This window comes from Danio aesculapii, chromosome 9 (assembly GCF_903798145.1).
Source record: "Danio aesculapii chromosome 9, fDanAes4.1, whole genome shotgun sequence".
Classification (NCBI taxonomy): domain Eukaryota; kingdom Metazoa; phylum Chordata; class Actinopteri; order Cypriniformes; family Danionidae; genus Danio; species Danio aesculapii.
The window spans coordinates 35,913,292-35,926,706 of record NC_079443.1 but is presented as its reverse complement, the minus strand read 5'-3'; the positions used below and the strand labels follow the sequence as shown (position 1 = coordinate 35,926,706).

Genomic DNA, 13,415 nt, shown 5'->3' with positions numbered 1-13,415 from the left:
TTGCTGGTTCAAGTCCCAGCTCTGGCAGTTGGCATTTCTGTGTGGAGTCTGGGTGCTCCGGATCCTCCACAGTCCAAAGACATGAATAAAGGTCGTAAAGTACATGAATTGAATAAACTAAATTGGCTGTAGTGTATGTGTGTGAGTGTAAGAGTGTGTGGGTGTTTCCCACTGGGTTGCAAATTGAAACACATGCTGGATAAATTGTGCTGTGACGACCCCTGATGAATAAAGGGACTAAGCCAAAGGAAAACGAATGAATGAATTAGGTATAGTAATTAAACAGAATAAGCATAAACGTAAACAAATGTTCTTTTAAACAAATCACCTAATAAATCTGACAAATTAAACATATAACTCAACATATATTGCAACATTTTATTCATGTGTCTGGATGTAAACACAAGCTTGGTTACAAATAACTGCCATGCCATGAGTCAAAGAAGAACTTGCTATTGCAACATACGTTGTGTCTGGGTTTATTTCAAATAGCTGCAGGTAACCTCTGTTGCAACATGCATGGAGATCTAAATTTAGATATTATATTATATTATATTGATTTGAGAAACATGTTCGCGTCATTCCATTTTGCTCTGTTCACACTAAACATCCAACAGTGTTATCCACTCAAAGGTTTAGGCATACTGCACTGGTCAGCTGAACATGCTGAAAGTAGGTCATAACCAGTGTTAGATTATGCTAGCAGAGTCTGTAGATTGTGCTACTGAGAGATGACAGAATTAATATATAACGTAAATAATTAAAAATAAAATCTAACACAATCCAAGGCTTTGCTTTACTTTATTTGATTTTATGGACTTATCTCAATAAAGGTTAATTTGTTTTGGTAATGTATTTACTGTTCACTTAGTATTAGAAAACACTTTTGCTACAATTGAGCTCCATGTAATTTTAGGTACATGTTTACTGGGGACCAGTAATTTTCAGCGTGGGTAAAGAGGAGCATGCTTCTTAATGTGTTTTCATTTGTGTCCAGTTATTCTTCACACAATTTTATATTAAATTCATTAGTTTGCCTTTAATATATATATATGTAAGTACAGTCTTCATTTTAGTTGGTTTATTGTTTAGTATTGTTTGTATATCACACTGTTTTATTGCTTTTTGATGAACTATTTTATTATTTTCTTTTTTGTTATTGAATGTTAAGCCATTATTTGTATCTATTCCTCCTCTCCTCATGTTCCTAACCCTGATTATGACAGTACTTAAATATGTCATTACAGAAATTGTAGGTTCCTTTTTAAAGATACATGTACATAATAAGTGTTTTTATAACCTTAACATTTAAAAATATTAGTTAATGGTTTATATTAATAAAAGAAAATGCATCTAAATTAATATTTATATGATTTGTGTAGATTTTTATTCCTCCTGAGTTAGTTGAAAAAATACTAAATAAAGTCTGACAAATTGTATATTATATTATATTATATTATATTATATTATATTATATTATATTATATTATATTATATTATATTATATTATATTATTTTATATTATATTATATTATATATATATTATATTATATTATATCATATTTATTATATTATATTATATTATATTATATTATATTATATTATATTATATTATAGTATATTATATTATATTATATTATATTATATTATATTATATTATATTATATTATATTATATTATATTATATTATATTATATTATATTATATTATATTATATTATATTATATTATACACTCAGAAATAAAGGTACGCGAGCTGTCACTGGGGTGGTACCTTTTCAAAAGGTACACATTTGTACTTGAAGGGTCAATATTGGTATCTAAAATATATATATTAGAAACTACGAATTTTAAGAGGAACACTTTTGTACTTTTTAGGTACTAATATGTACCCTTGAGATATTGATATGGACTATTTAGGTACAAATTTGTATCTTCTGAAAAGGGACCACCCCAGTGACAGCTCGTGTACCTTTATTTCTGAGAGTCTATATTATATTATATTATATTATATTATATTATATTATATTATATTATATTATATTATATTATATTATATTATATTATATTATATTATATTATATTATATTATATTATATTATATGATGGGGACACTGTGGCGCAGTGGGTAGCGATGTCACCTCACAGCAAGGTCGCTGGTTTAAACCTTGTCTGGGTCAGTTGGCATTTCTGTATAAAGTTTGCATGTTCTCCCCGAGTTGGCATGGGTTTTCTCTGGGTGCTCCGGTTTCCCGCACAAGTCCAAAGACATGCGGTATAGGTGAATTGGGTAAGCAAAATTGTTCGTAGTGTGTGAATGAGAGTGTATGGGTGTTTGCCAGTGATGGGTTGTAACTGGAAGGGCATCCGCTGTGTAAAACATGTGCTGGATAAGTTGATGGTTCATTCTGCTGTGGCGAGCCCTGATAAATAAGGGATTGAGCCGAAAAGAAAATGATTTAATGAATGAATGCATATTATATTAAGATATTAAATCTTTAGACAAAAGTAAAAAAAAAAATTAAAATGTGTTTTTTAATATCATAGTTTATATTGTTTCATACACTTTTTTAGAACTAAACTTGATAATTGTATCATATTACACATGATTTTGTGATCATTTAGAATATATAATATATAATAAAGTTTTACATGTGAAATGATGATTGAGATAAGTAAAAAACATTAATTAAAAGCATATTGTTTTGTATTTTGTAAAGATATTTTTGTAATGTTTTCTCAGTGATGGGTTGCAGCTGGAAGGGCATCCACTACGTAAAACATATGCTGGATAAGTTGGCGGTTCATTCCGCTGTGGCGACCCCAGATTAATAAAGGTACTACACTGAAAAGAAAATGAATGAGTTAATGAATTTGTGTAATGTTTCACAGGAGTTGCTGTGAAACTTGCTTGCAGTCTGTAAGCTATAAAATAGCATATTCCTAATATAACAAAATAGACAGAAACTCCAAAATCTGAACATATTTATAAAACATTTTAGAAAACACATGCTCCACGGTCCGTGTACTATTCGTTCATTTGATAAATATTGACTGTTTTTCTGATGTTTCATTTTCCAGAATAAAAGGAATAATCAAATGAACAGATGGTACACGGACCCGCCATGAAACAATATGGATACAATGAAATAGCTTTGACTTTTCCAGTATTAAAAAAATTAGTGAATCATTTGAACCAATTCAACTGAATTTAATGATTGTTTAGAGTGAGGTGTTTTCTATTTTGGGATATCAACCTCAAATTAGGAACACAAATAATTTTCTTTAAACTTCTAGAACTTTTTATAGATAGCCTAAGAAATTTGACTCTAAAACATCTAACACTATTGACATTTTCAGTTCATGCTTAAAATGCTTTATATAAAAAATATAAATAAGTAACACAAAATCCTCTACAATACAATTACATTATTGAACTAACATATAGCATTATTTGATTCAGTGAGATATTATTTTAAATACAAAATCGTTTATTTTTGACCATCACGCGAAGAGCACCAGAGAGTTAATCAAACTACAACTCCCAACACATCACTGTTTCCCCGCGCAGACTCGCTGGGGTTCTAGCGCATTCCCTTGATGCCTACACGCATGCGCAGTCGTTCATGGGAGCATTGGGTATCAATTTGGTCAAACAGCGGGTGATAAAATGGTAGGTGACATATAAATTAAAAACATTGCTGTCGTTTTCTGCTTCTGTGTTCGACGGAGAAGATCTGGCAAACGTAAATATTTGCGCCTTGTACGAGTTGTTGTCTGCGCGTGTCGCACCGAGAATGCTCAAAATTGTGTGTATGTTTTGTATGGGCAGGAAGGTCAGTTGTTGATGTTTAGGGAGTTCAGCATGTACCTTCCCGCTTATGTGCCCTATATGTAATGCATAGTGCACATGAGGATGAATAATAACACGCGCTTTACCCAAGCATGCACGCCGTTAACCCTGATGCTCTGTTTGGGGTTTTAAGGACCCCGTTAACACCTCAAAATCGTTGAACAATCAGGCTAGACGTCATGACTTTTCGAAATGCCTTCAAAACAAAAAGGTTTCTGCTTGATAAAATATCTTCACACTAAAAACAAGCTCATTTCTGACATGTTGTCATCTCCAAGTTCAAATTCTGCTTGATAAATACAAAAGCACCAGTAATTGTGAATGTCTACTCAAACAGATTAGGGGTCTGAGGGCCCCCAAACAACCAGGCAGTCAATGTCAGCAGAACAGGAGGGTTAAGTGACACCCAAAGACACTCCATAAAATGTCAAACGTCAGACTTTTAGCCCTGCCCTTTAAACCCAGCCTGGTTGTTTTCCAGATTGTTATAAACATGTCTTGAGAAGGCTATCAAACTTTTTTTGTGTGCATAGTGTTCTGCTTTCATGTCTTGTGATGACCGGTTGTTTTGAACTTGTTAAAAGAACTAGAGTCAAAAGAGCTTACTGTGCATGGATGGAAATAACTGTCGGGTAACCCGGTTGTTTTGCACTGGCCGCCCTGAGCTTGCCATCTCATATTACATGCCAAGCGCAAGTGGCCTGTCACAGGTCCTCACATGCTTGGTGCTTCAGTCGAACTTGCTCTGACCGGTAGAATGTCCTTTCAAATTGACACATTAGTGTGGACGTTTTGTGTTTACGCTTGTCCCCGTTGTCAGCTTTAGTCGTGTGTGCCTGAATGTGTGTAATTTTCTCTCTCTGTATGTTCGTTTGCGTCTCCTTTTGTTTGTATACAGTGCTGAATGTATTCCTGCGTCTGTCTGAGTTCATGTCTGAGGGCATATCTTTTGTGTCCACACAGCATAAACTAAAATCCTCCCAAAAGGACAAGGTACGGCAGTTCATGTCCTTCACTCAAGCCGGGGAGAAGACCGCCGTTTACTGCCTCACTCAAAATGACTGGAAACTAGAGGTGGCCACTGACAACTACTTTCAGAACCCAGATTTGTACCACAAGGAATCCATGAAAAGCTCAGTGGACCGAAAGAAGCTGGAGCAGCTTTACAATCGATATAAAGGTGAGATTTCCTTACATTTTTTGTTTATTTCATTCTTTGTCCTATAGCTGTTTGAACTATTTAATGCTAAAAAGTGCACTTTTACAATTGTTACTTGACTATTTTCTGTTGTTACTTTTACCGAATGATTCCAATATAAAGCTATTTTATTTTTCTATACAGACTGGGTTGTTCCCTCATGGGGTCTGTCATTTTGAGATGACCAGCTGTGTCATTCAGTCCTACAGAGTTGCTAATAATAAAAACATCAAGTTTACTTTAAATAGTTCCTAGCTAGTGCTTAAAGCTGGCATGAAGTGGAAATACATTTTCTAAATGCCTTAGAACAATATAATTGTAAACTTTATTATTATATATTCAATTTAGGGCTGGGCGATATGGCAAATATGCAATCACGATAATTATCTTCCATACTGAATGGTAATGATACATATTTTAGTATAAGTTGTTAATGCTTCCATATTTAAAAGAGTATCCCAACAATGACTGAAGCCACAAAAATTAGAGGGTCCATTAAATGGCATAACATTTTCTGCGGCCAAAAATTTGGGTCACACTTTAATTAGTTGGTCTATTTGCATATACATGCCAATAAATTCTCATTAGATTATAAAAAGACTATTAGGTTAGGGTTAGGGTTAGTGTAAGTTGACATGTACTTGTAAAGTTTCTTATAGTCAGTTAATGTCTGTTAAAGGAGCAGTATCAGTAGATATTAAGCAGACAGTCTACTAAAACTCAAATGGACCGTCAAGATAAAGTGTTACCAAAATTTGGTACATCTCTAATATCAACACACTTTGAGATTCCCATTGTTGTACATTTCTGCTGTGTGATTGGCTCTTAGGGTGCTTTCACACCTGTGGATTGATTCTTTTGTTCTGAAACAGGGATTAAAATTGTTACATTGTTGTCGAGTTAAGACTTTCTCATACATAGCCGTTGGCTTATGCATTATAGGCTTTACATTATAAAGAGAAATAACCTATAAACCAAGACTGCAGTTCGGTCAATGGATAAACAGCTCTCGTTAATAGTTCAGCATGCTTTCACTTATTTGACATGAAACGCACATTTACCAGTAGGAATGACTTCCCACCCTACTCATGATTCTCTCTTCATAAAGTCATATATGCCTATTACATATCCATAAAACACTGTGATATAGCCTGGTTCGGATCGTATTGCTTTCGCACTATAATCGATCTGCTTCAGAGTTTGTTTCAATTCAGCCGAGACTCCTCATTCAGGCGATCAGGTTGGACAAATCAGGACAAACGCGCCAGGTTTCGAAACAAAAGTCTAGATGTGGAAGCACCCTTAGATCAATATAGAGTTAAAAAAGTCCAGAGGTTAGCATTGTTATTGACATGAATTTCTATAGCGATTCGGTATAGTATTGTTATCAGCCCAGCCCTAATTCAATTGTATTAACTTTTCTCACAGTCAAAGATTTTTGTGGTCTAAAAGAACTGAATTTGTGGAGATATTTGTGACATTTCTTGTGTTGTTTTGCAATGAAAATATACCACAGACAACATTCCAGAGCATTACAGAGCTACCATTGTGCTCTGTAATTCACCAAATGCAAACACTGAGAATAATGTACAATTTGGTGTTGTATAATTAAACAGCATTACTGCAATGAAGCAAAACAACCAGCCATGAGGGGGAATTACAACATTAATAAACTTTAAAGTATAAGAAAAAGAGGTATATACTTTTATGTGAGAACAAGTTTATTTCAAAATATGTATTTATACAATTACCTAATTATTTAATGAGAGTAGTGAGGCCATCTCATTTATGTAATTCGGTAGATGGAGCTAAATATCTAATTTGGCAGGCTTGGGTCACGGTGACTTTGATTGGTGGATTTTTCCATGTTGCATCATGGGTAATGTAGTTTTCTCAACATGATTGTTTTAAAATAAGTTGCATATTGGTGGGTTCAACAAAAACATATTTCATTAATACCAATCTAAGAGCTCACAATTACAAAATAAGAGCTAAGTTTTAATTCAAGTTCAGTTAGAATAAAAACTGTTTTTAGTTTTGGATCCTGACTTGAGCTCTGTAGTAAATTAGAAAAAAAAATATCGGAAAGTTGAACAAGTTTTTTTTTTAAATTTGACGTTTCTTTTTGGTGAGAAGCGGTGTCTGAAACAGAAAGTAGAGCAGCCTGTGTTTACAGTGGCAACTTCAACCTCTTTTACACAGCATACAGAGAGTGTGGGTAAATTTAACTAGCTGATGGAAAAGATGTCACTCAGAGCGTTCACACTTGTATGTGTGCTTACAGTTGGAGTGGGGGTTGACTGTCAGAAGTTTAGCGATTGCTTCCATACACAAAGCTATTGTGAGATGGGCTTTGGCTGACTGCACGCTACGGTGGAGTCACATTACGCTTGTAGGCCTGTGAGAAATCTGCAGCAATTTCGAAAAATTGCTTTTCCAAATATTGCAAATTTGCTTGATTTTTGCATTAAATTCTGTGATTGCGGAATTGCTAAATTACTAATGTCTCCATAAACCTTACCATTTATTATAATTAACTTTATACAGTCAGATCTGCTTTCATTCAGTCATCCACTAATAAAAATAACCAAGCCTCTGCCATACTTTTTTTTTAACGATTCACTTAACTTGTATGAGTCACAATATGAAATAACTGTTGCATGACTGTTGTATGACCTGTTACTCTTTTGTTTCACTCTGACCCTTGTATCATGTTCAAAAGCTGTAACTCTATGTTTTAAGAAATTGGATTCAGCGTAAATGACTAAAAATCAACTAATGAAAATTACACAAACCCCAACCTACAAATTTCCTTTATGTGTAACACTGCAAATTAACAAAGTTATATATTTTCTTCATTAGTTTTTTTGCAATTATCTTAAAAATTGACCAAAATTAAAACGTTTAAACATTAGACTTGAATATTTATATTTAAGATCTTGATTCTAAATGAGGAAAAATTACTATATATGACAATTTAAAGTCTGCATGAACATGAAGTTGTTGAGACTTTTATTTCAGCATGTTGTTGCACTTCCAACTGAACCAGACTATTAAGTTGGGGCGGGGCTTTCTTTTGCGCATGCCCTCATAGTTAATGTAGGAGAGAGTATTAGTATACATTTGCTACAGAAGCACTCAGCTTGACATCAACAGAAGGACAACCACTCCAAACATGGAAGCAAGTGAGCAAACTTTCATTGAAGATTACCACAACAAACGCATTTTATCAGGGGGTTATTTATTCCCTTAAGAATAACAATGCCAACTAGCATAATGAACATTGCAAATTTAGATTTCAAGCAGACTTTAAAAATCCGAATATGCCAAATTTTCCTAGAACATAATGTGAGGCCAACTTAAGTCTTAAGTTTGAATGGAAAAATAAAATATCTAAACAAACCGTTCTTGTTAGAGCAATAAAGCAAAACCTGCAGTTCTCATGTCACAGAGTGAAGAATAATGACATGGCCTTTATAAACAAATGTCATGCATTCATGAATCACTATAAACCCCAAAACTATTGGCATAAAGAAGAGCCAGGAAAACATAAACAAAAACATACTTTGTGCCACAGAAAATTCCACAATCAACTTTCTTGAATTCATTCTTTCATTTTCTTTTCGGCTTAGTCCCTTTATTAATTGGGTCACCACAGCAGAATAAACCACGGAATTATCCAGCATATGTTTTACTCAGCAGATGCCCTTCCAGCCGCAACCCATCACTGGGAAACATTCATACACTCTTGCATTCACACTCATGCTCTACATGCTCACTATTCAATTCAACTGTATCGCAAGTCTTTAGGAAACTGAAGCACCCGGAGGAAACCCACGCAAACATGGAAAGAACATGCAAACTCCACACAGAAACACCAACTGACCCAGTCAGGGCTCAAACCAGTGACTTTCTTCCTGTGAGGTGATCATGCTACCCACTATGCCACTGTGACGCCCAAATTTAACTTAGAAAAGTTTTTTTTAACCTACGTATACTAGCATCCTTTTTTAAAAGTAACTTAAGTGTTGTGCTTTTCTCCCTCAGACCCCCAGGATGAGAATAAGATCGGGATTGACGGAATTCAGCAGTTCTGCGATGATCTCAATCTGGATCCAGCGAGCATCAGTGTTCTGGTTGTGGCATGGAAATTTCGTGCAGCAACACAGTGTGAATTCAGCAAGAAAGAGTTCATTGATGGCATGACAGAGCTGGGGTGAGATTTGACATCATTACTTAATAAAACTGTGCACACTGTTGACAGTTTTTAGGGTGTGTGGCGGATGGGGATATCATAGGGGTCTCAAACTGGCGGCCCCCTCTCCTCCTCCCTCCAGCCCACAAATGACTATTGATCATTGTTGTGCAGTCTCATATGGCCACTTGTGGTTTTGATCCTCACCTACTGAACATTTAAAGTACCGTACTATATATTTAGGTTACTTTCGGTTTCTCTCAGTGTGCGATCGAGAGTTACGCACATGCAGATTATTTATGTGGATGATTTAAACGTTAAAATATATGTCCTTAAGTGCTCTATTTTTACTAAAGCTATATTTTTTATAAATATTCAAGGGTCATTTGATTGTTATCAGTTTTATACCACTTGTATTTTGTTGTACAAACACTTCTTCATGGCTTATACGTTATGGCGGGGGTGTAAATAGGATAATTTTGCTAATATTCAATTCAAATGCTCTCATTAATAGATTTTCCTCATATGCTTATTAAGATTTGTATAAAAAATGTGCATTAGTAAAATTTGACTGCTGACTGAATTGAACGTTGGCGACGCAGTGGCGCAGTAGGTAGTGCTGTCGCCTCACAGCAAGAAGGTTGCCGGTTCGAGCCTCGGCTGGGTAGGTTGTCGTTTCTGTGTGGAGTTTGCGTGGGTTTCCTCAGGGTGCTCCGGTTTCCCCCATAGTCCAAAGACATGTGGTAGAGGTGAATTGGGTAGGCTAAATAGTCCGTAGTGTATGAGTGTGGGTGAGTGTGTATGGATGTTTCCCAGAGATGGGTTGCAGCTGGAAGGGCATCCGCTGCGTAAAACATGTCCTGGATAAGTTGGCGGTTCATTCCGCTGTGGCAACCCCAGATTAATAAAAGGACTAAGCCGAAAAGAAAATGAATAAATGAATTGATCGTGTTAAAGTAAAAGTGAATATATACATACTGTCCCCCTCTTTGTAGTAGTTTTACAAAAAGAATGATATTGAGAAGAACAAATGCCAGTGAAGTTAACAAAGTTACCCAAACTTCTGTTTAAATCTTTATGAATCTGTTAAACTTTTGGTTAAGCAACAATTGATTGGGACATTATTAGTATTATCATTATGCCTATTATTAAATTGTAGTATTTTCATAGTTTCAATTTAAACTACCCCTTCAATACGTACAGCAAGAATCAAAAAGAAGAAGGAGCTTTGATACTTTGATAATGTCTTAGTGCATAAATTACATCAGGTTTCTATTTTTTCCTGTGCTTGAATGTTAAAATGGCCCTTCTATGAACTGTCAGTCACTGATATGGCCCTCTGCCTATTTGAGTTTGAGACCCTGTGATATCAGGTGCTACATTTTAGATGATCACACTTTAAATGTACTAAAACCTGGCAGCATTGCCAAATCACCTGTTTCTGTGATAGTCCTTGGGCCTGAAATCCACAGAAAAAAGCCATGATGTGCTTGATGTCTTTCAAATCATTTGCACATTCAGATCTGCTAAATGAAGCTGTAGTTGAAATTGATAGGTGAACCTTTGGTTTACATCTTTTGATTCTGTGTGAATGACATGTGAATGAGCCTTTGATTAGACTGACAGTGAGCTTTCCTTTCATCTGCAGGTGTGACAGTCCAGAGAAACTTCGAGCACTTCTGCCCAGATTAGAACAGGATCTGAAAGACAGCGGAAAGTTCAAAGATTTCTATCAGTTCACCTTCAACTTTGCCAAGAATCCTGGACAAAAAGGTTTAGGTAAGGACATCTTAAATGCTTTTTTTCCTCCTCTCTTTCTGCATTTTTGTAATTTTGTCTTATGTGTTACCATTTTAACTGTTAAGCTTTTTTCATTTCAGATTTAGAAATGGCAGTAGCATATTGGAACCTGGTTCTGGCTGGACGTTTTAAGTTCCTAGACCTCTGGAACAGATTTTTATTGGTAAGTAATTATACCACTGGACTCTAGACTCTCTATTCAGGGTGTCCGCGGGGTCTTAAAAAGTATTAAAAGTTGATAAATCAATTATGAGAAAATTAAGGCCCTTAAAAGGTATTAAAAAGTCTTAATCGTGTTCTTAAGAGGTCACAAGTTTTGTTCAAGCGTTGTCCAAAGTGTTTGATTTCAAAAAAAGCAAAAATATATTTATTTTCCTCCTAATATTAACAACGGCGTGCTCAATCCACGCGATTGGTTTGGGCCAGGGCGCATCCGGCCAGGGCGCATCCGGCCAAGCTCCTCCGTCCGGGTTTGCAATTTTGCGAAATTTGCGACAAACGCGGGATGTTGATGTAAAGCTCTCCACATGTAGCAAAACCAAAGAGCAAAACAGACAGCAAAATGGGAAAATTTAACAGTTTGCATACTCCTGGTTGGAGAAAGAGGAGTTTAAACAGTGGCTGAAGCCTGTCGCTGAAAACAACCGTGTAATTTATTTTTTTAAGCTTTTCTTCCGAGCTTATCTGAGTTCTGTTGCATGGTTGTGCTCCATTAATTTATTTAACTACAACTGTTTATTAACAACTGTTTATAAAGTTAAAGGTTCGATAGTGATTAGAACTTAAAGTGGTGATGAGGTCTTAAAATATTCTGAAAAGGTCTGTAAAAGGGATTGAAATTACCTTTAGGATCCCTGCATATACCCTGCTATTGCACTGAATATGAACTAAATTGGATTCTTTGCCAGCTACGCAACATTTAGCCACATAGCAGAATCATTTCCTTCATCGATTTATTAAAATGCTTACTGTTCGCTATCCTTATTTTGCACAGGAGCATCATAAGCGATCAATTCCCAAAGACACGTGGAACTTGCTTCTGGATTTTGGCAACATGATTGCAGATGACATGTCAAACTATGATGAAGAAGGTGAGACTCTGATCGCTAATTGGAATTTTACTGCTTGATTTTTAAAGAAAGAAGAATTTTAATCATTTGACTTTTTTTTTTTTTTAGGAGCATGGCCTGTTCTCATCGACGACTTTGTGGAATATGCTCGGCCAATTGTGACGGGATCAAAGCGCAAAACTGTATAGTAACGCTACCACTGGGCGAGAACTCACGCCTTGGTCGCCTCATTGACTTTGTAGTTTTTTTAAAGACTTGTAAGCATAATAAGAGAGAACTAAGAGAAACACTTGAAACCGACAAGCTTTGCAAAAGGAAAACAGGAATGGACAAGACGCCTCAGACCTCCACACGCCACACAGGAAGGACAAGAGTGCGAGACTCGAGATTTCTTATAGAGCCATTAAATGCACATGGCCAGCTATATTTGCACTGGCGACTCAATTCTTGCCCGAAACCTTTGGAGATTTTGGGTGGAAAACTTCGAACCTAGTACCTCATCTCCATAGCAGTCAGTGTCATTCTGTAGGGCTGAGTCCTCATTGCTTTTACCCACTCCTCACAGTCTGAATTATGGAATAGTCTCTCCAGTTTCGTTTTAGATAATGTACGCATCTGTCCGGGTGTGTATCTCATGCAGGACTTGATTCTGATCATGTCCACTTTTTATGCCAGATGTTCATGGGCAGCACAGCATGCGGCTCACAACACCAGCACTATTGTTACAGTTGTAAAATACTGTATCTACTGCAGCAGTATGTACAGAGAGAAATGTATTATCAGTGATGTTTTATTATGTGAAATATGAGACATATGAAAGAAAAGCGTGGTCAAAACAAGATGCCTCCATGCCATGTTCTTGTGTGATTTTTAGGTCAAATGTGTCATCTGCCCTGTTGCGAAACTTGTAACAAACACGGTTCAGTGTTACTCTTTCTTTCTTTTCCTTTCATTTTTTTTTGGTTTTGTTTACCAGATTTATGTTAAAGAAATAAATTATTGCCCTTTATGTTCTTCTCAATCTTTAACATCCCTCCTATTCGTTAACAGAACACATATAATAGCTTTCACTTTGAAGCATTCTCCCATCGATATCAGAAATTCAACACGCTCATTCACTTCCTGAAACACAATACTTATGCAAAGCAAAGTTCTAAGCACATTAGGTATGCACCAAACATGCAGGACATTGAGAATCATTTTAATGTCTTCAGACCGCAATTTTCTACTAAAAGCTTTCAGGTCTGGCACGTTGTTCTAGCGAAATCCATGCATGCTGTAATGTTGATCTTTTTCAGAA

The 13,415-nt window shown here is 35.8% G+C and overlaps 1 protein-coding gene across 5 annotated transcripts; it reads left to right on the top strand.

Annotated features, from left to right (window-relative positions):
• The first annotated feature begins 3,604 nt into the window (after positions 1-3,604).
• dcun1d2a (DCN1, defective in cullin neddylation 1, domain containing 2a) lies at positions 3,605-13,124 on the top strand. 5 transcript variants are annotated; one of them, XM_056465609.1, is made up of 7 exons: positions 3,605-3,672; positions 4,816-5,032; positions 9,098-9,266; positions 10,894-11,024; positions 11,126-11,208; positions 12,040-12,136; positions 12,224-13,124. In XM_056465609.1, exons 1-7 carry the CDS (start codon positions 3,670-3,672, stop codon positions 12,301-12,303), a joined length of 780 nt encoding a protein of 259 aa, XP_056321584.1. In that variant the 5' UTR covers positions 3,605-3,669; the 3' UTR covers positions 12,304-13,124. The 5 variants fall into 5 exon arrangements, with proteins under 5 accessions (XP_056321584.1, XP_056321586.1, XP_056321585.1 ...); XM_056465611.1 differs by having other exon boundaries at positions 3,656-3,745; XM_056465610.1 differs by lacking the exon at positions 3,605-3,672 and adding an exon at positions 4,427-4,604.
• The last annotated feature ends 291 nt before the right edge of the window (positions 13,125-13,415 follow it).